This window comes from Chlamydotis macqueenii, chromosome 16 (genome assembly GCF_036417535.1).
Source record: "Chlamydotis macqueenii isolate bChlMac1 chromosome 16, bChlMac1.mat, whole genome shotgun sequence".
NCBI classification, from domain to species: domain Eukaryota; kingdom Metazoa; phylum Chordata; class Aves; order Otidiformes; family Otididae; genus Chlamydotis; species Chlamydotis macqueenii.
Genome location: NC_141571.1, coordinates 14,603,917 through 14,627,601, shown reverse-complemented (window position 1 = coordinate 14,627,601; position 23,685 = coordinate 14,603,917). Strand labels below are relative to the sequence as shown.

The 23,685-nt window shown below is 50.9% G+C and overlaps 1 protein-coding gene across 4 annotated transcripts in view; it reads left to right on the top strand.

Moving 5' to 3' along the window:
- The window catches only part of MYT1 (myelin transcription factor 1), a 61,525-nt gene that overhangs the window by 15,769 nt on the left and 22,071 nt on the right, over positions 1-23,685 (top strand). For all 4 annotated transcript variants that reach the window (XM_086760409.1, XM_086760408.1, XM_086760407.1 and 1 more), the window contains exons 2-11: positions 1,873-1,973; positions 9,799-9,853; positions 11,727-11,757; positions 15,051-15,113; positions 15,713-15,960; positions 16,803-17,669; positions 18,263-18,397; positions 19,830-19,920; positions 21,518-21,631; positions 23,012-23,226. In XM_086760409.1, coding sequence (XP_086616535.1) covers positions 9,799-9,853; positions 11,727-11,757; positions 15,051-15,113; positions 15,713-15,960; positions 16,803-17,669; positions 18,263-18,397; positions 19,830-19,920; positions 21,518-21,631; positions 23,012-23,226 — 1,819 coding nt within the window. In that variant the 5' untranslated portion in view covers positions 1,873-1,973. The remainder of the gene's footprint in view (positions 1-1,872; positions 1,974-9,798; positions 9,854-11,726; positions 11,758-15,050; positions 15,114-15,712; positions 15,961-16,802; positions 17,670-18,262; positions 18,398-19,829; positions 19,921-21,517; positions 21,632-23,011; positions 23,227-23,685) is intronic.

Genomic DNA, 23,685 nt, shown 5'->3' with positions numbered 1-23,685 from the left:
TTGCATCCAGGATCCATCATTTCTGCAGTTTAACCTGCTCTCTGCTCCTGCCCCCGTTGCCTCCCAGAGAGGATGCTCGTCCTTTAAAACACTACTTGGGAGAAGGATGCTCAGGGAAATGCTTCAGACAAGCATTCGGATAATGGGCAGGCTGTACCGTCCTGTGAATGTGCTACAGAGACATCTTTCTTTATTCTTACTTGATCTTTTTTTTTACCACTCTGTTCTCCTTTCCTCTGTCTCTCTCTAGCTTCTCTCTGGTTTTCCTGGCCATCTGTGCCTCCTTGCTCCCTTTCCTCTGAGCTTCTCCAAAGCACAATAATGTTTCAGGAACTCTTGGATTTTATTCCCAAGCCCTGTGCCTTTCCTGTGAGTCCAGGCTGGAACACAGTGCTTCGCACTGGGTTTGGAGTGGAGTCTCCCACACAGACGTTTCTCCCATCAAACCTAGAAAAGTGTCCCCAGCTGCGCTCCTGGCTCCAGAACAGCTCTGGTTTAGGACAAATACATGAAGGTGACTTTCACGATCATCTCTCTTAGGCACTAACTTGGATTGTACGTCACCGTAGGATCGAATTATCCCAGTCTTTCAATGTACTCATTCTTGCAAGAGCACTGTGGGATATACTGGTTGTTCCTTAGTGTTTTGTAGGTAGAGAACAGACATGGGCAGGGGAGAAATAAATTCCTTAGCTATTTGTTGTGTGTTCTCCTAAAAGCTGCTTTGTGACAGAGCAGATCCAAAGTTGCTCAGCTGGTGCCCTGCGCGCTCCGCAATTATCCGTTGCTGGAAACACCCACCTTCCACAGGTCCCCTTTAGCACGTGTGACGGCTTTTGCTGTCTTTGAGATCACCCCAGTAATAGAAACGTCAGGGGAAGGAAGCATGCTCTCCTTTTTCCTTTGCATTGATGGTGGCAGATGAATGGAGCAAGCCTTGGAGAACAGGCAGTACATTATTCAGTGCTCAATGCCAGAGGGAGCCGCAATTAAAGATGCGAGGGGGAGGCTGGCGGCAGCGGCGCCCATAGCGCCGACGCTTTGCCCAGGTGAGCTGCGGCGCTTTGGGCCCGGAGGCTGGAGTCTGGGGACAAATGCTTCTGATCTCCTTACTGCCAGCAATAACAGCGCGGGAGGGTACGCTGTGCCACGCGGCACCCGTGCCGCGGCAGCTCCACCGCACCAGCAGATCCCTCTGCGTGCGGCAGGGCTGGTGCCAGCCCCCTGAAGATGTGTGAAGTTGTACTGGATGAAGGGAAAGCGCCGTGATAAGGCGTGCGTTTCCCGTCATCTTTCCCTTCTGTGCCTTTTGCTGTAATGACCCAAAACACCGGTGTCACAGAAACCTGTGTGGGGACCCCGCTCGGCTCTCGGTGATGTCCAGTTAACGGGGCCCATCCACCGCTCTAGATGTTCGAATCTTTGTGAAAGATTAAAAACTGACTTCACCTCCGGAAAGAGAAGAGAGTGTAAGGTTGGAGCGAGCGCCAAGGGCAGAGAAGCCCTTTGCCAGCTGCCATGGGCACCGCAAGGATCTGTTGATGCTCGCTGTTAATTCCGTGTTTTCCAGCAGAGAACCGAGCTGAGCAGTGTTGCAAAGTTTGCCATGGGTTGAGGGCACACACAGGCTGCTCCTGCAGCTTGGCTGGTGCCTGTGAGCCCGTCGGGTCTCTGAGCCTTCATTTACCCCAATGGCAAATTCTTCACTCTTGGCCTTCGAGTGGCACCCTGGGGTCTTGCTCGGGGCATGGAGACCCTCAGGCAAGACTTGTATGGCCATTAAAGAAAGCGTTTTCACCTCCGGTTGATGCTGCTGATGGAGTGCTGGGCTGACTCTGCGTCCTGACCCCCTGTTCCTCTTCCTCTCCCCAGAAAATGAGTTTCGGGGCGAGCTGCTGAATCAGAGGTGGACCTGTGGAGAGAAGATCAGCAGCTGCAAGGGAGCCACCAGCCTGCACGGCACACGCATCAAGGTGAGCAGAAACCACCAGCATGTGCTTTTTTGGTACGGTGACCCCCTCAGCCCATGTGTTGGGCACAGGACGAGGGCCACCTGCTCCTCCAGTCCTTATGGACCAGGTGGTCCTAGGGGGATGGAGCCTTTCCGGTACCCAAAATGACAGGCAGGGTTTGGAAGCCTGTCTCCTTGTTACAGCTGAACCTCTTGCGTGGTGAATCTGGGCAGAGAGAGCTTCCAGCTGCCAAGATTTGGCTTTGAGTCTGGATATTTAAATCCTTGCCTTCCTCTCCAGTCTCATCCTTCAAGGATGTCTCAGATCAAGACAGTTGGGTCAGTCCCAGGCCTGATAAAATAGGTCTTTTCTCCAAGGCGCCGGCTGGTCGGAAGAAGCCCCTTGTATGCCAGGTGAAGCCGTGGTGCCTTTGGAGGAGACAAGCGAGGCATTCATCCCCACTGGGACCCCGGGCCGCTCCTGGGGGCTCAACAGAGCTGCTCATTTACTGCTGCAGCTGGGGCTGATGAAAGAGGTCCAGCCAAGGCTGTCAAACCTCCCGGCAGATTCACTGCCAGCAGATTACGAAGCTTTAATTAAGCATAGAACGGGGCTGCTCATTACGCAAATGATGCTTCCTGTCCCATTTTTGGCCTCTCAGTAACGAGGCATCATCTCAGACGGGTGGATGGGCCCACCTGGGCAGTGGAGGAAGCCCTCCTTGGGTGACTGGTGTTACCGACTCTTCCTGTATCCCCGAATAAACCGAGCCCTGGGAAAACCCCAAACCAGCAAAAATCCACCCGTAAAACCCATCCTTCTTCGCTAACAAGCTGTCAGCTGCATGCAGGTGTCTCCAGGAAAGCTCGCACCTTCTTAGAAAGCGGAGTAAGCAGTTGTTGCTATATTTAAAACGAGCTCAATTAAGGCTTTTCTATGGAACCTGCCAAATAAGCACTTAGATTAGATTTAATAAGATTGTTGTACGTTAATAAAGCAATGATTACCAAAGGTAATGCTCCTGTACCTGGTGCGCTCCCCTAGCACTCCGCCGAGCATGTTGCTGATGTTGACTGCTCCTCGCAACGCTCAGCTCCGCGCATCCGTGTTTTAACAGAGCCACCGGCACGGGGGCAAGAGGAGGAGGTGGGGAAGGGGGGCACCTGAGGTGGGAGCAGGGCGTGGGGAGCTGCGGCTTTCGGAGGCGGCGGCGCTGGTCCCACCAAGCCAGGTCACAGCGGGGGGGTGTCGAGGGTATGCGCGGGCCCGATCCTGCGCATCGCTGGCTGCAAGGCTGAGCCTGCTGGCCTGAGGTGCCTGAGTGAGCAACAGATGATTTCTGGTCCTTTGTTATAAAAAGCCAAATTAAACTTGGATGGGAAGGGGGAAGGAGGAGGCTGGCTTTGGTAAAGCTGTCGCGAGTTCTCTACGAGCGGTTTTCCCCGTGCCTTACTTTAAATCCATTTAGGCAATTTTAAAAAAATATTCCTCTGCATATCTGTTCTGTAGCATATTTATTTTCTGCGATGTTTTCCTAAAATCCAGGTAGACCTTAGGACAGTTCAGGCCCCGATGTTGTGTGTGTGCAGCCCTTGTATCTCCCAGCATGGAGAGGGGTCTCAGTCCCGCTGTAGCCTCCGGATCCACGCCGTGTGCGCACACTTGCGCTCGCATCTGTGCTCATAAATACATATTGTATTTAAATGTAGTTTTTCATGCCAGTTACAGCTCGTAATCCCCAGGATGCGCAACGGTGAAGGACAATGGGATGTGGGGCAAGCTTGCTTATTTATTTTTGCCTCTGAAGAAGCCCAGGTGCAGGATAAAATTTCCTGTGACAGGTCTGAAATGAGATCTCTGATGAGCACTGGGGAGAGGTGCTCTCGGCACGGAGCCAGCAGAGACCGTCTGCATGGACGTTCCTGCTCGAGCCCGTCCTGGACCGCAGTGGTGATGGAGAAAGGAATCCTTCTGTCCCCACTCTGTCTCCGTTCTCCTGTGCAGTGGTGAGGTAGCTGATGGTACCGCTGAAGAGCGGGCAGGCTGTTGCTGAGGAGAGGTAGGGCTGATGTTGGTGGGGCCACCAGAGCCACCGTGCCGGGTGCCGCACTCCTCTTTGGAGATGCTCTCGCTTCAGCAACCGCTGTGTGTTGCGCCACTCAAGGGTAATCTTATGGAAAAGGCAGATTTTGGCCAGGCTTGGAAACAATGGGGTTCAAGAATTAGGATGTTTCTCTTCCACCCCTACCCCTCCTCTTCTGGTGTAAGAGCCATTTGCATGTACGGAGCCACTTAGGTCCCTGTGTGCGAAATGGCGTTTGGATTGCACGTTGTAACGCTTTCGAACAGTCAAGGGGAAAGTACGTGTCAGCTCAAAGCACGGCATATGAAATCACCCCGGCCTAATGCTGGAGCGCCGGCGCTGCACAGGCACACGACGTGGCTGCGGCTGCATCAGACGCGATGCTGGGGAGCATCTTTTCTGCTCCGCTTCACCTGGGTGGAGGATGCTTCTGCTATCGGTACCTAGCACTAGTAAGCATTTTGTTCGCAGCGCTGGGGTTGGTTTTTGGGTTGGATCCTTTCTGCAAATGAAAACTGACAGCACGGCTTCGGGAGGGTGTTTGTGACACAGCTGCAATTTTTAATTTGAGGTGGGTACGAGCTGTGGGTTTTGCATCTAGAGATGTCAAAGTGTAAATCCTCCCCCCGACTCCAAGCCGGAGAAAGCCGCACAGGGTGTCCTTCCCTGGAAGCAGTCAGAGAGCACAAGGCAGGTGGGAGTTTATTCAGCCGAGGACGGGACTCACAATAGGTGGAACGTCAGGAGGATTTAAATCAAGCAGCAAGGAAGACCCTAAAGGAAGAAAGGAAAAAAATCCCCTAACTTCAGAGTGTGGTTATAAAATAGCAGCTGGGAGCTACTACCCAGCCTTTTGTAAACATCGAGGGAGACTTTGATCAGGTGGTATTTCTTCCTCCATCACCCCTTTTTAAAAAAAAAAGTTAACAGCTAGAGAAGGTCCAGCAGGATGAAGCTCACCATTTCCTTCAATGACTGATGGTGCAGAGAGCAGGGCGGAAGATTTAGAGACCCAAATCCAGGTCTGTCCACCCATGTTCAGCCTGCAGCAGCCAAGGGAAGAAAAAAACCTTCATGAGGTGGGAAAAAAACATCCGAAAAAAAAAAAAGCAGAGGACAGAGAAATCAGGACGGGCCATTCAAGCCCATCCTTGCTGGTTGGTGGGTGCTGGGGGGCAGTTTTCCTGCCTGGCTGTGATTTCCCCATAGTCCTCATCCAGCTGGACCTTGGGGTTTGCTGCTTTCATTTGCTGGTGCTGGAAAGGTGACCCTTGTGTGGGAAAGGAGCAGCAAACAGCACAAATTACCAGCAAATTCATCTTCCATGGAAGCTTGAAGGAGTTAGCTGGGACAAGCTGGTAATGGTGGCGGTCTCCCACACAGCATCCTTCTCCCCTCCTGTTCCTCATCCTGGCTTTGAACCCAGTCCTGAAACGGGGTTGTGGGAGCTGGACCATCCTTTAATGGTACTGTGTTTTTCCTTGCGGAGCTGAAGAAAGGGCTCTTTGAGCCTGGAAGAGGGGAAGGACCCAGTAGAAAACCACTGTTCAACACTTCTGTAAGGAAAAAAAAATGTCATTTCTTTGGGCATTTTCCTCCTCCTGCTGCTGGGCAAACTTAGGTTTTGTTCTTTAACTAAAAATAGAGGCTCTGTCTGTCCATCTGTCCCTCTGCAGCTCCGACACAGCTTCTTGCAAATAGCATTTTGCTCTGTCCACAAATAAGCACTGACGGAAGCTCTGCTGCTTTCAGAGTTAAGTAAATATTCCCGCTGAATCCTCACCTCCCTTTGTCCAGCTGAAGGCTTTTTCAGCGTGTTTATTTTCTCTGAGCTCTGCGGTGCTCTTGAATACATACAAAGTATTACCGCTGACCGTGGGGAATTGCAGCGTGGCCCTTAATGGTGTATTTGCATAGAGCTGTCAAAGCCCAGGAACACCTGGGCATCAGCGCACGGGAGGATCCGGCGGTTTTATGGTAGCGCCTTGGTCTTCCGTTGGAAAAGAAATGCGTATTAAGACAAGAAAGAAGAAGAAAATATCAACCCTGTAGGTACTCCATGAAATTAAACTTCAGATGCGTGCTGCCGGTCCCACGCTGTAGTCTTGGCAGCAGAGCAAGACGGTTCCTGTAGAAGCAGGCTGTTAAAATTCATGTTGCACTCGGGTTAAACCGTGTTTCAGGTTTATCTGTCTGAACGTTATTGATTGGGATTTGCAGCATCAGGATGCCGTTGGTGTAGCTGGTGTTATGGTCGTGTCAGGAAGCTCCATGGCACAGGGCAAACGCGTGGTGAGAAATAGTCCCCGCGCCACGGCACCTTTAGAGAGAAGAGGTAAAAAAGGGGCACCCAGAGATGAGGTGATGTTCCCGAGGTTACCCTGGCTGTCGGTGGCAGAGCGCTGAGCTGAATCCTGGGGCAAGTACCCTGAGACCCAGCACAGGGTCCTTTCCACTGCCTTGTCCCGTGGTGTTGGGTTGGGAAGCCTGCTAGATGTGTATTTTTGGTTTAACGTGAGAGATAATCCAGCCATCAGGTGAGGAGGAGTGGAACAAATCTCTGTCTTTTCTAGCTGGACTAACACTCTCCGAGGCTGGCATCTTGTAGCGAGAACTTATTTGCAGGTTTCCTTTCAGGTTGCTTTGTTTTCCATTCAGAGTTAAAATAATAAGAGTGAAATGTGGACAGCTTCTCAGCCTGGTTATTATGTGAGCAAAAGAGAACAAATGAAAATACCCCGTCAGTCTCCGAGACGGCAAACATGCACTGTGTGACCTGAAATTTCATGTTAAAACGATCTGTCTGGAGGGCTTCTCGCTGAGGAGGCGAACAATAAAGGACAGTGGTTTCATGTAACCTTCATGCATCCGAGCCCGATAACCGCGGAGGCTCCGAAGCACGGGAACGGCCAAGTCAGTTAATTTAGGTTGCTGGGGAGGAGCCGGGGCTGAGCTCCGAAATGGATCTTTTTCCTGGTGTTTCCGCACTTTGATGGGAAATGAAGATTTTTGAGGATGACGCTGCTGTTGATTTAAGGTGAGAAAAGGAGTCTGAGGGTGGAAAACGGAGTCTGGGTGTGCAGAGCCCACCCCATCCCTCCAGTGCTGTGAGCGAGAACATTTTAAGTAGACAGCGGTGGGGCTGTGTCAAGTTCTCTTACCAAGTAATGGGATTTTCCTTATGGAGAAAAACCCCAATAATTTAGTTTGGGGGTTTTTTGTTTGTGGTTTGTTGTGTGGTTTGTTGGTTTTAGGGTTTTTTTTTGCCTGTAGGCCAGGCAAGGCAGCCTATTTGGCCTCTCCACCCTTCAGCCTGGGCAAGGTGAAGCCTGTCCTTGCCTTAGGTGGCTCCCATCCCCTTCGCCCATCCAGTGACCAAGTGTGCTCCTGTCTTCCCAGGGCATTTGATCCTGGCTTGAGGAGGTGTTGGAGGCAACGGAAGGAATTGCTTTGTGAGGTGCCATGGGGTAGTAAGGGCCCTGGATGTTAGCGCAGATGTGATACCTAAGTTTTTGCAGACAAATGTGACGTGACATGGGATCTTGAGCAGCTTGAGCCCTGCTTTGTTCTTGAAGCGCAAGTTTAAGAAAACTGAAGTTTTGCTCTGCTTTTCCCCACCGTCCCTGCGGGGTCCCAGCCCTTCCTCTCTTTTGGCCGGAGCTGGCACTTTGCAGGCGGTGCCCGTGACGCTTCCCACAGCCTGCCCTCCTCTGCCGCTTTGAATAATTTATCTGCAGGAAACCCGTATTGCCAAGGCAGCGGCCCAACACGTGCCAGCTCCCTGGGAAAACTGTCAAAAAAAAAAAGGAAGGGGGGAAAAAAAAAAAAAAAAGAAAAGAAAAAACCCTCCCTGAAATTAATTTCGGTGGGAGGCAGGCTCCCAGCAATCAGACGTATTAGTCGTATTGTCGGCGTGGGGCGGCGGCATTAGCTAGCTCGCTCAGCGCACGCCGACGTTGAAAGGCTCATAAATGTAATGAAGTCCCTTTGACACCTGCTCCTCTCCACACTTTAAACGTGAGCCATTGGTCCACAGGGAACCGGGGCTTTAAAAATAGAAATTATAGTAATTGTCTGCTGTGTTGTTGGGAAGATGGTAATAAACGCAGAGCACAACACCGCGGTGCCACGAGCTGGATGCTGACAGGATGCATAAATTGCCAGGTTTTGATTTGTTTTTGTTGTTGTTCTTTTTTCCCCTCACCCAATCTCCCCGTCTAACAACTGACATAAATCACTGCGTGGTAACACCGCGTTTCTGGGGGGTGGCGGTGGGAGGGAGAGGGGCACTTGGGGAAATGTCACCCCTCCCCTTTAAGGTGTCTCAGCTGTGGTGTCCCATCGGCTGGGGATTTTTGTCCCCTCTCCCTGCCTGCTCAGCAGCCTCCCTCCCTCCTCCCTTCCCCAAACCTCACGGGGGACAAGACAGGCCCAAACCAGGCAGTGCATCCTTCGAGGGTGGTGGGTGAGGACCCCCGACCCCTTCTGCTGGGGAGTGCAAGCAGCAGCCCTCAAGAAAAGGTTTCAAGGTGCACGTGGGGATGCAGTGGCACACATCATGAGTGCGTCGCCCTTTGACCAAGGGGAGCAGCTGCTCATGTTCCTCCTCTGCCAGGGGTGCCGGAGGGTGAGCAGTGGAGCCTCTTTGTTTGGGGATGGTTGGATCCAAGAGGAGCTGGTTGGATCCCTCCCAGCTGGGCCTTGTAGAAGATGTTCCAAAGAGAATGTGGTTTTATTACATCAAATCCCACTTGGAAATGGTCCTTTCCTCCTCTTTTCTCTCCCCGTTCCGTTATGCCAGGAGGAAATGTCCCAGATGGTAACACAACCCCAAATTTTTTGTCCTCAACCTCCCAGGGTATGGTCCAGCTCCCTGCCCGCGCCCTAATCCCACGTAGCCACCTTGGCATCTGCTGCCATGTGCACCTGCCCACAGAGACAGCATCTGTAAAACAGGCTCCTTGACAACTTCAGCCATTTCATTGCCACTTTCCAGGAAATCCCGGTTCTGGTATTCCAGACGTGTTTCTTTGCCCCACCGTGGCCGTCCCCGGCTTTCGCTGCTCCCACCGCCCAGCACAACCCGATTACAGAGCTCCCCCAACCCTGGAGGTGGCTGCACTTCAGCCTTCTGCTACCTTGCAGCACGCTGTGATGTTTAATTAATATCCAGCACTTTGAAGTCCCTGATGTTACTTATTCATGCCCGTATTCCCCGCGGACCCCCCTGTTTGATGCCCCCATTGCAGGGGCTATTTCGACGCAGCCCTCTTGGTGTCAAATTAGAGCAGAGGAGGGGTTGCTCTTTAGGGCACTGCACAAAAAGTTGCCCTTCCTGGGCACGAGATCAGCTCAGCTGCGTATTCAGAGATTTCTGAATATGTGCTGGCTACTCAGCTAGGTGCTCACAGGACTTCTGTGGTGCAAATCCAGAGAAATGCATTCTGTCCTTAAAAACCGATATCTTGGATGCAGCTGTTTTCCATCACGGGCCATCACATCTGGGTGTTTGTCCCTCTGTGGTACCCAACCTTTGGGGAGTCCTTGGTGTGTCCCAGGCTGGGGAAGTTAAATTAAGGTTGCTAAATTTGGGCGCTGTGGGTTGAATAATAAAATCAATGCGAGAAACCTCCGTCTCAAAACCAGGGGAAAGCTTTCCCTGCTGCCCAGGTATTTACACAGTGCAACCACCGCATGTGAGATTGTCCTTTAATAATAATTTTGCTGTTATCTTTCAACAATTATCTTTTCTTTCCATTCCAGATGAGTTTAGAAAATGACGACAAGAGAGCACGCACGCGATCAAAGTCTGTCAGAGGTGAGCAGCTGGTTTTCCCGCAGCGCGGGGATGTATAGACCTGAGCTCCCTGTACTTTGCTTGGTCCAAATAGGCTTTGATTTTTCAGGTCCGGGCTCAACTCTTTAAGTTATGCTCATTGCCCCCTTCCAGCCCCACCAAAATGTGTCGACAAATCTGGAAAACTCCCAACTGCGGACCTTTCCAGGTCCTCGTAATATTTAACCCTCATCTCCTACACCCAAGGGAAGGCAAAAAAAAAAAAAAAAGAAAAAGAAAAAAAAAAAACCAAAAAAGCAAAAAGCTGCAGCCTTTGCATGCTTTGCTTTAGGGGGATGGCAATCATTGGAGCTTCAGATCAGCTCCTGGGGCTTTCATCATGCACACTCTGCCAGCAGCTTTGAAGTCGCACATCTGAGAGCGCCTGGCAGAAGTGCGCACGCTGGAAACGCAAACGGGGCCGTCCGCGACATAAGGACAAACGACTTGTTAGTGCCCAGCTCGACTGTTATTTATTTTTGCTGTTGGTCTGTCTTTGCGTGCTTTCTCTCGGGGGGAAGGCGGGGTGCTGATACAGGGCGTCACCTCGGTTGGCTGCGTGTGATGGTCACGGACCGGCCTCTCCGTTGCGGTTCCTTGGTGCGGATTCGACGGATTGCAAAGGTGTCTGGAAGCGAGGGATGAACGGAGCCGGCTGAAAAATTGTGATGGCTGCAAAGACTGCAGCTTTGCCCACACAGCCGTGCTGGGCCACCTTCCCTGGTCCTGACCCACCTTCCTCCTTGCTCTCCTCAGCATCCGCATCTTCCTAAAAACAAAACCAATCCCAGATGCTGCCAATTGTGCTGAAATGAGCTGGGATAGTTGGCTTTCATCGCTCTGCTGCACATACATAAAGGTGCTCGCTCAGGTTGCTTATGAGAGCGCCCTGATCCTGTTTATTTTCTTGCTCCCTGCCCTCCCCACGCTTCAATCTGGGTTTCTTGATGTGAAAAGGTAATTTATTGCCCACACCCCGGGACTTGCCGCTGCCTCCAGTTTGTTGAATCTTGTGAGTCATCCCACCGGGAGCTGGATCCCAGGAAACCCAATTAGCTCAGACAAATTGAGCAAACGTGTTATGGTTTCTAGCCTGGGCGAATTTAGACTTGTGTTGTGGGTTTTTTTCCCTCCTGATTATTTGGATTCCTGGCTGGCTGTAAGGTTTCGGCGACGATGTGATGTTGTTGTACGCTGTTATTGTAAGCAGTGAGAAATCCTCTTATTCACAAGTGGGGAATAATCCCTTAAACCCCCTACAAACTGTTGTTTACCCTAAAAGCCAAGTAACACATCCCCTGCCATGTGTCTGAGCATAGGCAGGGGCTCCCACATCAGCCTGGTGTGACAAGAGGAGGAACATGTGGCTGTGCCTGTTGATGTTCCGGAGGTGAATGTGGCCACTGCAGCAAAACAGCAATGAACTGTGCAAAAAGTAACTGAGAAGCATGTTTTAAAAGAAAATATAGAGAAGAGGGCATGAAAAAACGGAATATTTACTTAAAAGTGTTTGAGCCATATGCATTTATATCAGTATAGCTCCATTAACTTTAAAGTCATCATGTATTTAGAGCCCTGATGCTGCAAGCGTGCACTCATGTGCTTGAAATTAAGCACAGGCAGGAGGATTTCCAGGGCAGGATTATGATTTACTCCAGGCTGGCATGCAATGAACGATGGCAGGATAGATTTGCCCTTTCTTTCCCCAATGGGATGCCCGAGGAGGCAATAGAAACCCAGCAGCAGGCAGGAGAGGATGCCCCCGAGAAGTGGGATGTCTCAGGGGGGTGGACACCCCTGTCGTGTTTTTGACCTTGTGTTTGTTTCTGTTCCTGCATCCTGCCCCTTCGCCCAGTGCCCACGGAGCTCATCGGCCAGGAGGTGAGGTAAGGACCCTGCTCCTCCTCAGCGGTGGGAGGGTGGGGAGGTCCTGTGCTGGGACTGGCTTGGGCAAAGCCCCACAGCTCCTTACAGGCTTGGCAACCTGGGTGAGGGGACCAAACCCATGGGAATAACGGGGTGGGGGTCTTGCTGGAGGGGGCTTATATTGGTGGGCACCACTTGACAACACACATCAGAGGAATCATAGGAGTTAAAGGGATGAAAACACGAGCTCTGGATGGGTCACATTGGACCAAAGAGCCTTCTGCTGTCCTCTCTCCCACCCCAGATCTAAACCCCAGCAAAAACTGATGCCCACATTTTGCGTTGCAGGATAAGTAGGGACAGCATCCTACTGGCCAGGGTTTCTTTTCCATATATTTTGCATCTTCTTGTTGCCCCTAAATGTTACATCGTATCACTTCTTCATAGAATCATAGAATCTTAAGGTTGGAAGAGACTTCCAAGATCATCAGGTCCAACCGTTCTTGTGCTAGCTGCTTCTCCTTTGGCCCTGTTGAGTTACCCAAGTCCTGTTGTCGCTCATTTAGCAGCGCTGGCACGTGAACAGCAGCAGCCAGAAGAGCCAGAGCAAGCCTCTGCGGCTCTACAGAGCTCCTCATTATAAATAACAGCCTCCCCCGTCTCTAAGCTCCCTTTAAACCTCGCACAAGGGCTTATGCAAGAGGTAGGAGTCTTTAACCTGGACAGGCGCTAATAGCAGGGGTTGCCTTTCCTAGCAGCCTCCGTTAGAAAGCTGCGTGTGTCAAAGAGTAATTGGACCTTAACCAACCCAATTTCAGAGCATTTCTGCTCCTCCGCTCTCCTATTACTCCGGAGAGAGTGGCGGACATGCCACTTCTCCAACTTTTATTGCTGAACACTTGAGCGGAGGTGGTAATTGGAGCAGGTGACATATATAAGGGGCAGGACAGAGTGCTCCACAAAGCCATCTCTGCAGCTGTCACCTAATTGCCTGATTAACTGGACGATTAATCGACTAATTGGAAGCAGGGCATCGTCTGCATAACAATAAGAGGCCCTTTTGTCAAGCACATGAAGGCTGCGGAGAGGGGGAGAGCAGATCGGTGCTGTGGATCTTGGGAGGAAGGAGAGCAGATTTAATGGACCTCGAAGCCCCTTTCCCTTTTTTTGGGACTCCTGCCAAAACACATGAAACCTCCCCGGAGGAGAGCAGGGATGGGGAAGCCTGGCCCGGAACATGCCGAGCATCACCTCTGCGCTGGTGCTTTTTAAAGAGATTAAATTGACACACCGAAGCCAAAGACTTCCCAAATCGCCAACCACTTGGCTCTTTCCTACTTATTTTTTAGCACAGGCTTCATTTCACCTCGTCAAAAATGGGCTGGGGGAGAATCAGCTTTAATTGATTCAGGAAGGCTTATGAAAGCCTGTAGCATCTTCATCTGAGGTGCTCTTGTTTCCCACTGAATGAGGCCTTTTCCAGGCAAGTCCCTGGCGACATAAACACGGCTCTGTCTCTTGGTGTGCGGTCCCTTACAGCGTGGCTGGGGCTGCTCAGGACAGAGCAGCCTCAGTCACCACAGAGGGCCATTACAATTAAATAGGCTCAGATCGTCAGCAGAGGGAGCAGTGAAGGGGGAAGCTCCCTCTCCCATTTACACTTGTTAGTGGGACGAGGTCTTTTTCTCTACGACCTTGAGCATTTTGCACGGGAAGGGATGCCTTGCTGGCAGGCAGGACCCCAAGGACCGCCAGGCTCAGGCCACGTGCGCACGCCAAAAATGCTGGGAGCATCGGAGGATGCTTGCCATCCTGGTTGGAAGCAGGCCACGAGCAAAGGGGACAGCAGGAGGAAGGGGCTGCCTCTTGGAGGTGCAGCTTATGCCCCGGCCACGTATCCACCTCCTCTGGAAAGCTGTGTCCCCTCAGGGGACATGCTGCCATCATTCCTTTCTTAGCATTAGCCTTGCTACACTAAAGCAAGCCGATCTCCCCGAAGGAAGGATTCCTACTGCCCTGACAGCTCAGCAGCCCTTTCCTGTCCTGGTTTTGGGTTGAATCATATCCTTTGAGCACAATGATCTGACTTGCGCAGGGTGTTCTGGGGAGATGAGCCATTAGTAACCCACTGGTGCACCCAGAGCTGCCGCATCCGTTAGTGCGCTCGGATCCTCCCTATCCTTGGCTTCCTGCAAGGGCCGAGCGCTCTGCTGAGAGCAGGAATTCCGACTCCCTGGAGCCTGACTTGGCACTTAGTACTATTTAATGTCATCTTGTGTCTTTTACTCCAAGAAGAAGAGGCTGGCCAGATCCCCTCTGGGCTGGCGATGCCTTCTCCCCTTGCACTGTCATCCGGAGATTTCATTAGCGCTTCCAGCCACCCGGGCCGAGGGTGATACGGTGCTAAATGAGGTTATTAATCCTACATGACTCTCGAATTCCTCAGACGTCAGGCAAGTCACTTGGGCATCCTATAATCAATGCCATAATCTGGTTTTGCCAGAAAATGTTTGCTTTAATGCTTCTTATCTGGAGCCCTTGTAGCTCCTGGAGCTGGGACTAATTACCCCTGCAGGGGAGGCGCACGGCCTCGCGCCGAGGGATGCGGCAAGCAAGCTGCCTCGCTGCAGGTCGTGGCTGCGAACGCTTCCCCGGAGCTCCCTGGAAATCCTTAACGCATCCTCTTCTACAGAGCAGCAGGATCAAATGCAGGGATTTGGGAGATCTGGTCACCTAAACCCCATCCGCTCCCCCAAAAGCGAGACTCTGAGGTGCCTTTGAGGATTTTTCTCCTGGTGATCTCCACCCAACGCGTGCGCTAGCTGAAACCTCCTCGATCCGCTCCCAGCCTGCTCTCTCCATTTCTTACGGCAAAGGAACCCCAGTTCCCTGATAAGCCATCAAATATGTGAGAAGCTCGTGTTTTCCTCCTGCACCAGCGAAAATGAAAAGTGAAGAGTGGCGGTGGGGAGGCAGAGTGCAGCAGTTGCCTGCTTTTTAAAAGCTTGCTCTTACACATGCAAATCTTTAATTAAACATACTCATAAAACTATAATGAACCGTTCATCTAATTAAATGGGGTGAGCAATTTCATTAATTTTTAGCAAACTGCAAGGCTGCTCTCCTGCCCTCCTCACTTGGAATTCAAAGGGACAAGTTGAACCATTTGAGGGAAATTATCTTCCCTTTTGTGATTATTTTGTTCCTTGTCGACAGGACCTGTTTAACTGACCATAGTTTATACACTTCTAATTAAAAATTAATTCTCTGAGTCCTACTGCTGTTCTTGATGGTTGCTTTTTTCCCTCTCAAGCTGTCCGACCCCAGGCTGTAACGGCTCAGGACACATCCGTGGAAAGTACGCAAGACACAGAAGGTGAGGCTGGATTGGAGGGAGTGAGAATGGAAAAATACAAGCAAGAAACCCAAAGACAGACATTCACTGAAGAAAGGCTGGTTCAGAGCAGCAACCCAACTCACCTGCCCTAAATCTGCCTACCAAAGAGCCCATTGTCTGTGTCTCCATCAATGAGAGCACACTGGCTGCCTTCGAGTCCAGGCCAGCCTTAACCTGATGGCTTTCATCACTCTATAATGGTGAAATTGGAGTGGTTGGTGGACATGCTCCACAGGCCAGTTCTGCATCCTCTGCCTGGTTTCATGGTGGCACTGGTGGCCGTCACCAACAGCGGTACTGGGAGCTGTTGGTCCTGCTGCTCCCTAGACAACAACTGCCCATGGGCCTGACTGCTGGCTTGAGCCCAGCATCCTTGTGCTGACTTCGGAGCAAACTTGCACAAAGTCAAGGTCTGAGAGCAGCTCTTCTGGTCACAGCTAAAAATCTGGGCTGTTGCAGGTTTTTTTTTTTTGTGTGTGTATTTGTCTCACTTGCCTTTGCCTAACCAGTTCAGATGCTGTAGCCATGCCTTTCCCACTTGACAATGCCTCCTCTCTGCTCCTTGATCCCACCTGCAGTTTACAAAGCTGCCCTCTAGCAAAGAAGAGGAAACTTCAGGATACGGAGGCCGAGCATCTGGTGTCGAAGAGAAAATCCCACCCGCTCAAGCTGGCCTTGGATGAAGGCTACAACGTCGACAGCGACGGCAGCGAGGAGACCGAGGCGAAGGAGGAGTCCGGCTCCGATGAGTCGGAGGGGACGCTGGAGGAGGACGAGGCGGAGGCGGTGGAGCAAGAGGAGACCCGCAGCCCCGAGCCAGCAGAAGGTGCTTTATCATTATTGATTGCAGAGCTGTGTTCTGCAGATGAATAAAGGGCAGGGAGTGTTAATAACCAGGAGTTATAGCTCCTCTGAATTATGTACAGGATGGGTCCTTCAATTACTACGTTCGGTAGAAGCACAACAGCAAAGCTCTGGTTAAGCTGAGCAGGGACACGCGCAGATTATCTCCGGTGTCTTAAAAATGACAGTTTTTCCATCAGGGATGCTCCCGGGGGAAAGACCCATGGAAAGCACAGAGGAGCTCGTTGCATGGCTCAGATGGCATCAGGGGAGGCAGCCAGGGTCCCGCATCGGTGCCTCGAGGGGCTCAGCTGCCTTCTCTGGAGCAGGAGCCACCCCCCTGGCCAAATCCAGCTGCTCTCCCAGAGGACCAACAGGAAAACGAGCCATGTGTCCAGCCAGGGTCCCGGCACTGTGTTGGACCTGGTTTGGAGCCCTTGGCTTGGGGACCACTGGGAGCGAAGGGGCCAGATGGCTGATGTCAGTCAGGGGCCTGGAAGCCGTGCGCATCTGAGTCCCGCGAAAGCTTCCACATGGAAATCACTTTCCTACCTGTCTTTCCCAAATGCAATAAATTAGGCTGCTCCAGGGGTATAACAGCCAGGCTCTGGTTTCAATTAAGTTTAAGTAAGACAGAGAGATGTTTACGAGCTTATATAATTGCTTTATTTTCTGCCTTTTTTTTTTTATTTTCTGCCTTTTTTTCGCCGTTCCCTCCTTTTTTTTTTTTCCCCTGTTCCCTCCTTTTTTCCCCCCCTTATCCTTCTTTTTTTTTTTTTTTTCCACCTTTCCTGCCTTTTCTTTTCCTTCTTCCCTCTCCCTCAGAGAGAAGCCCAACAAAATCGACCCATTATGGACAAAACACAGCAACAAGTACGTCTGGGCCCAGCAAGGCCAACTATAGCAGCTATCAAGAAATAATCGCCAACTCTCTCCTAAACCTAGGCCAAATAGCGGAGGAAACCCTCGCCATCGAAGGGCAGCTGCCTGACGCCGAGCTGCAGGTCTCCAAGCCGCCATCCAACGTTGTGCACCTGGTCCACGAGGACACGGGAGAGGAGTTAGTGGAGGAGGAGTGCGACAAGGAGATCATCATCCAGACGGAGGATGCGGAGGAGGTCATTGAGGTCACCAGCGAACGCAGCAGCGAGTTGTGTCCGGAGCACCAGGACGACGCGAACTGTGAGGAGGCCTGCAAACTGGAAAAGGCTGAAGCAGAAGAAGAGGATGAGGAGGAAGAGGAGGAGGATGAAGATGAGGAGGAGGAGGAGGAGGAAGAAGAGGAGGAGGAAGAGGAAGAAGAAGAGGAGGATGAAGAGGAGGAGGAGATGGCTCCTGAAGTGATCTGTGAAGAAGCTCCTCACAGTTCTCAGGACACCCAGAAAAGCCACTGTGAAGGGCAGTTCAGCCCAAAGCCTGAGTACTCGGTCATTGTGGAGGTCCGGTCAGATGATGACAAAGACGATGATGCCCGCTCCCAAAAATCGGCAGTGACCGACGAGTCAGAGATGTACGACATGATGACGAGGGGGAACCTGGGGCTGCTGGAACAAGCCATCGCACTGAAAGCCGAGCAGGTGAAAATTGTGCGGGAGCCCAGCCGGCTGCCAGGAGAGCATGTAAAGCACTTCCAGGTGGACGAGAAACAGAGCAAACCACTGGACAGCATCCGAAAGAGCTACTACGGCAAAGGTATGGGGCCAGGCCTTCATCTGCTTCCTTCCTTCCCATCCCCAACTGAATTTGTCTGCTCAGCACTCCATGAAAACTGGGCTGCTGTGGGGTTTCACAGCCCACAGAGGGAATTTAGCCACAAATCCTCAGTGCTGAGAGGGATGGGGACGTTCTGGAGGTCAACAGTGAATGCACAAAAAGACAATATCCTCTATGTCTCAGCGGGGGAATTGATGGATAAATTTGCTTTGAAAATCTCAGCCTGGTCAGTAGGGCTGGTTTAAAATCCAAGTGGGTTTTTAAGTAGTGGTAGGAGCAGGAGGGGCTGCAGAGTCCCTCCGGTGCTGAGCCGGGCTGCCTGCTAGGTCACTGTGAGCAGCTCCATGCTCCTAGCTGGGTTAGTTGCTCAAATTGCTTTGCTGATTTTAATTTTTGAAACATTCAGTGTTATAATTCCAGCTTCAGGGAAAAAACCTCTGAACCCAAAAGTTTCTCCCTGTTTGACTGGAAAAGTGATGGGGAGCATCCTTGGCAATTTTTCTCTCCTTTCCTCTTCTTCCCCTCCAAATCTCCTAACCTGCTTCCCACTGCCCTTTCCCCACAATCCCTAGATCCCTCGAGACCCGAGAAGCGAGAAATCAAATGTCCGACTCCTGGCTGTGATGGGACCGGCCACGTCACAGGACTCTACCCTCACCATCGCAGCCTCTCTGGTTGTCCGCACAAAGACAGGATCCCTCCCGAGAGTGAGTACACGGTTGCTGAAATCAGCCTGAAGCCTTATTTCCTAGGGGGAACTTCACTCCTATGGGTAGAGCTGTCCCAAGGCCAGTGGGCGCTCCAAATAGTCCCAAATGATGTGAATTTTACCACTGAGTCCCTAGCGCAAGCTTGTTGTTAATCCTTGGTGTAGAACAGAGTTTCTGGCATGGGATGGTGCTTTTCCAACTTGTTCCGGGGTGCTGTTAGCCACCAAAGTGTTATCACTCCTCACGGGAAATGCTACGGAGATACTAGGAAGCCCTACCCTTCTTAAAGATTTTTAGCACCATCCTGTGGAGAATGAGGTCCCTTCTCTGAAAATCAAAGAGGTGCTTTAAAAATGATGCCCACATCCACAGATATTTTAAGGCGTTCCCATCTTTCCACTGAATTTCTTACTTTTTTTTCCCCATTTGGGATATGGTATTGGGAAGAAGGGAAGTCGTTCTTTCCCGCTGTCCAAATGCGCTGAAGGAGTTGCTCTATGACGAAGGAGAGGAATTGTTCAAAATCGTTCTCATCGCTGTAAAATTCACAAAGCACTATACTGGGATTCATCTATTCCACTGAAAATATTTATCATAATCATAACTGATTTATTTTTCTATATATGCATAGATATTTCTATATATTTCTATGCATATATTTCTATATATGCATAGAAAGATATTTTTTCTACCTCTCTACTAGCATCCTAAATAGCTTTCCCTGTGCATATACATAAAAATCAATGTTGTATGTTTACGATAATGGCATAATAGACCAAAAAAAGAAAAAAAAAAAAAAAAGAGCCCTTCCTTATCAGTTATTTCAAAGGTTGCAGACTTGCCGTAGACATCGAAGTGCAGGAAACAAGGAGAATGTACAGCTATCTTCACACAAGCTTGAACGCAAGAAAAAAAAAATTAATAAAGAACTAACACGAGCTGTGTGCTTTAGAAAAGCTTGCAAATCAAATTATTTTCTTTACTTTTAAGGTCAGCGCTGCAGGAAGCAATAATCCTGAAGATTAAAATTAAAAAAAAAAAATCAAACAAAGACTAGTCCTAAGGATAAAAGCAGAGATACAACTTCAATCACTTAAAACTACCTGGAACTGGGAGACCTGGCTCTAAAACAGCGGTGGGGGGTGGGGGGAGATGCAGGAAACCGGATTGCAATCGGCAAACGAGGAGAAAGCCCAAACTGTGCAGAGATGCTAATCTAGTGCTGACCTGAGCACTGCTGCCTTGTAAAGCTTTTTTTCCTCTACGCAGATGAATTCTAAGTACAGCATTTCACGTTCCCTGATTTCTAGGAAACCAGTGTCCAAGACTTGATGATTTTGTCTTTTTTTTTTTTTTTTTTTTTTCTTTTTCCTCTGATTTTTATCAAGTTGTTTTTGCTTCCCTTCCCCTCTCCCTTCTCGCTCTGAAGTCTTGGCGATGCACGAGAACGTGTTGAAGTGTCCCACGCCAGGCTGCACAGGACAGGGTCACGTCAACAGCAACCGCAACACGCACAGGAGGTACCAGCTTTGGTTTCTTCTCCGTACCTGCTAGGGCAAGGAGGGCAGCAGGGCAACCGTCCCCAAAATTTTTGGCTTTGCTTTTGTACCAAGAGATGGACAAAGTAGGGATGACCCTAAGACAAAGAATAATATGAGAAAGCAAGATGGGTCAGTGGTTTCTGTCTGGGCCACAGAGCAGAGCAATGGTTCCATGCTCGCAGGTGGGACTATGGAGGCATAGATGCAGGTGGGTGTTCATGGAAGAGGTGTTTGGCACTAGGGAAGCAGAGGGCGTCTGGTGAGGCTGGCTGGAGAGTGATATTTGTGTTTGGTAGTGTGGCACTTAGCAAGGTTTCTAGAAATTTCCACAATATTTAGCCTGAAAATATTGATGAGCTGGGAATTTAGATCTTCTTGCTGTGGGACCTCAGCCCAGATGTGGTCAGGAGAGGACAGGGTTGTGCTTTGGGACCTGTAATTATCACCCATGCTCTAGCTTCAGTTATACTCCAGCACTTTTACAAACAGGAAGGCTGCAAGTGGAGGGGATGGTGCACTTAAAAGCTAGAAGCCTTCCAAAAAGCCAGACTAGTCTGTGCTGCAGGGGTGTGCTCATAAATTTATGACTGACCATTCATTGCACTTGGGGTTAATTGGCGGAGAGTGACAGCTCTGCGAATGTCGGTGCGTTTGCAGGCGCTAGGTGAGTTGCTGCTCACTCATGGAGGAAGCTGATGGATGCTTCATCGTAGCCCTAACTGCTAGAGGAAAATTAGGGAAATCTGCTTGGTTAATTGAGGAGCTCAGGCAGCAAGCGACTGCAGTGAGATCGAGGTGATCCACTGGTGTTTGTGGGTTACGGAGCGAGCTTTGGGCACGGCGGTTTGGGCTGAGATCCGGCAGGGTCGGAGCCCCGAATTTCATGCGGGGCTGGGCTGGGGGTCCCTTGGCGCTGGCTGCTCCGGTGATGAAGGTGCTCGTGATGGCTTGGGGGTCAGCTGGGAGCATGCAGGATCTGCTTGTGAGGGGTTTTTACTTTCCCTGAGCAGCTGTACGAGCCATGCTGTCCCAAAGAGGCAGAGCCAGGCTCGAGCGTAGGATGTGTGTGAGCCAGAGCCATCGCAGCCCCCGATCTCCCCCGGTACCGGCGCGCTGGCGGCCATGCACATCGGAAGTGTAAATGTTTCCCTGCAAGTGCCCCTCAGAAGGCTCCCTTCAAACAGTCCCTGCCAAACATCCAAATAAATAAAGATCAAAAATGCCACTTAACTGCTAAAACCTCTTAAAGAAACCAGCCCATCCCCTCCTGCCCCTGCGGTGCTCGGCACTGGGGAGCCATCTCCTTGATCCACCTCTGGGCCTGGGGATGCTCTGGGGCTCATCCTGGAGAGATGTGGCACTTGATGTCTGGCTGCCTTGCTGCTTGCCAAGACTAAAAGTAAGCTAGGATAATGATAATTAAAAAAACCCTTTGCATGCAAACACTTTTCTCATGGGCTCAGTGCAGCTCTGCGTCCCTGAGACGAAGATTTTCATGCTCATCCCTCATGCTTGGTTTGCTTCTCTCTCTTTTTTTTTTTTATTTTTTCTCCTTCTTTTAAAAAAAATCCCACAGTTTATCTGGGTGCCCCATCGCTGCTGCTGAAAAATTAGCCAAATCACATGAAAAGCAACAAACTCAGTCTGGTGACCCTTCAAAGACCAGCTCCAATTCTGACCGGATACTCAGGTAAACGGGACCGCGGAGCCCAGCGCCGCGTCACCGCGCTGCCCCAGCCCTCCCCGCCCTGCCGTGCTCGCAAGAGCAGCCGTCGCGGCTCCCTCCGGCCGTATCTTGATACTGCCGAGTCCTGTTATGACGATCGTAGGGCTCGCCAAGGTGGGGAGATATTTAATTGATGATCCCAGGGAGGGCATTGAGGACAATGAATTGCTTCTGTAGCATCAATTAACGCTGAGGCTACAGGCCAAGGGGTTTTACCAGTGCAGCAGAAGGCATTTGTGCCGATGGCTCCGCAACGCAAACTGCTGGAGAGTGACGGCTATTATTGCAGCATTATAAGTAGGGTGGGCGCAAGGAGGGGGAGGAGGAGATTTAGGCTGTGTATAAATCACCGGACGGCAGTTTCGCGTAAGTCCACCCGCTTTTCCTTAGCCCGCACGGTTCAGAGGAGAGAAACCTGCCGCTCATTTCCAAACCAGTTGCATTCATTCTGTTATTTTGCCCATCTCTATCTTCCCGGGAGAAAGGGCTGTCTCACGCTAAGGACATCGCTGACGTGATTCACGAGGCTACAGATGGATTGTAACATGGTTAGCTATTTTGCACCGAGAGCAGGATAAAAACCACAGCACGAGCCCCGAGCAGCACGCCTACAAAGGCACCGGGGTCTGATGAATTTATTTATTCGCTGGGCACCCCGGCGCTGAGGGCTCGGTGCTTTGGAAAAGCCACTTAGGGCGATTATTTATTTATTTGCAGCAGAGCCCGCGCCGGGGCGCAGAGCGCTCTGAGCGCATCACGAGGCCGGTCCATGCTCCAAGGAGCTCCCGCTCCGAGGCCCCGCTGGTGGAAAGAGGTCACGGGAAGGAGAATAACAATAGGCCATTTATATACAATTTATATGCAAGACAAATTGATTCATGATAGGCAGCCCAGCAGAAGCGAGTAAGAGGGACCCTGCAGGCAGGGGAGAGGCCCTGGGGCTTTTGCGATGGATCTGCAGGGGGGAATGGAGCTCAACTGGGGTCCTCAGGCCTTCACGTGCTGTCCTGTGTCATGGGTCCCCTAAATGAGTGATGCTGAAGTTTCTGCTGCCGTTGGAAAATGCTGCCGTGCCACAGCAGCCGGCAAGACTATTGTTTTGTGTGAGATTGACACCTTGGTGTTTTGCCTAAAAAGAGAAAAAAAAGAAAAAAAGAATGGGGAAAAAATACAAAAGGAATCTAACTTGCTGAGAGAGAGCAAAAGGGTTGTCACTGTCTCATCTTCCCCCATAACCCCGTGGGGACAAAGTGCAGTTACACATCCCCGTCATGTCTGGTCCCCTCCCAACAGCCATCTCATCAAGGGAAAGAGAAATCACTGTTGCTCTTGTTTGATCCTCAGGCCTATGTGCTTTGTGAAGCAACTGGAGATCCCTCAGTATGGAAGCTACCGACCCAACGTGGTCCCAGCAACCCCCCGGGCCAACCTGGCCAAGGAGCTGGAGAAGTACTCCAAGGTCACCTTCGATTATGCAAGTTTTGATGCTCAGGTTTTTGGCAAACGCATGCTTGCCCCAAAGATTCAGACTAGCGAAACCTCACCTAAAGCCTTTAAATGTAAGTTGGGAGCAGGGATGGGGTGGGTTTTGCATTTTCTGCCTTTCTCTGTGCATCGCGAGGCTCTTGGGGTGACGGGGAAGCTCGGGGCTGAGCCGCTGGATCCCTCCTGCTGCTGAGGAGCAGGGGGAGCGACGGGGATGGAGGTGGCTGAGATGGGTGCTGTGGTGTGTACCTTTGGTGGGGAGAGGAGCCCGTAGCTGCCAGTAAAGCTTTGGCTGGGGGAGAGTTCTTTGGGAAGAATTGCATGGAGTGACGGGAACATTAATCTGAGCGCCGTCTCTAGGTGGGATAAGTTACACAGTTGTCCTCAGTCGGTCCCCGCTGCTTTGCAGTTCATATCTATTGATCTGTCTTTCCTCATCTAGCTAAATGGATTATAGTTTTCTTCTCTTCCATCTTATATATGACCCACTCCACCCATTTGTCTTCTCTGCCGTGCTCTGCTCTCCGGCTCTG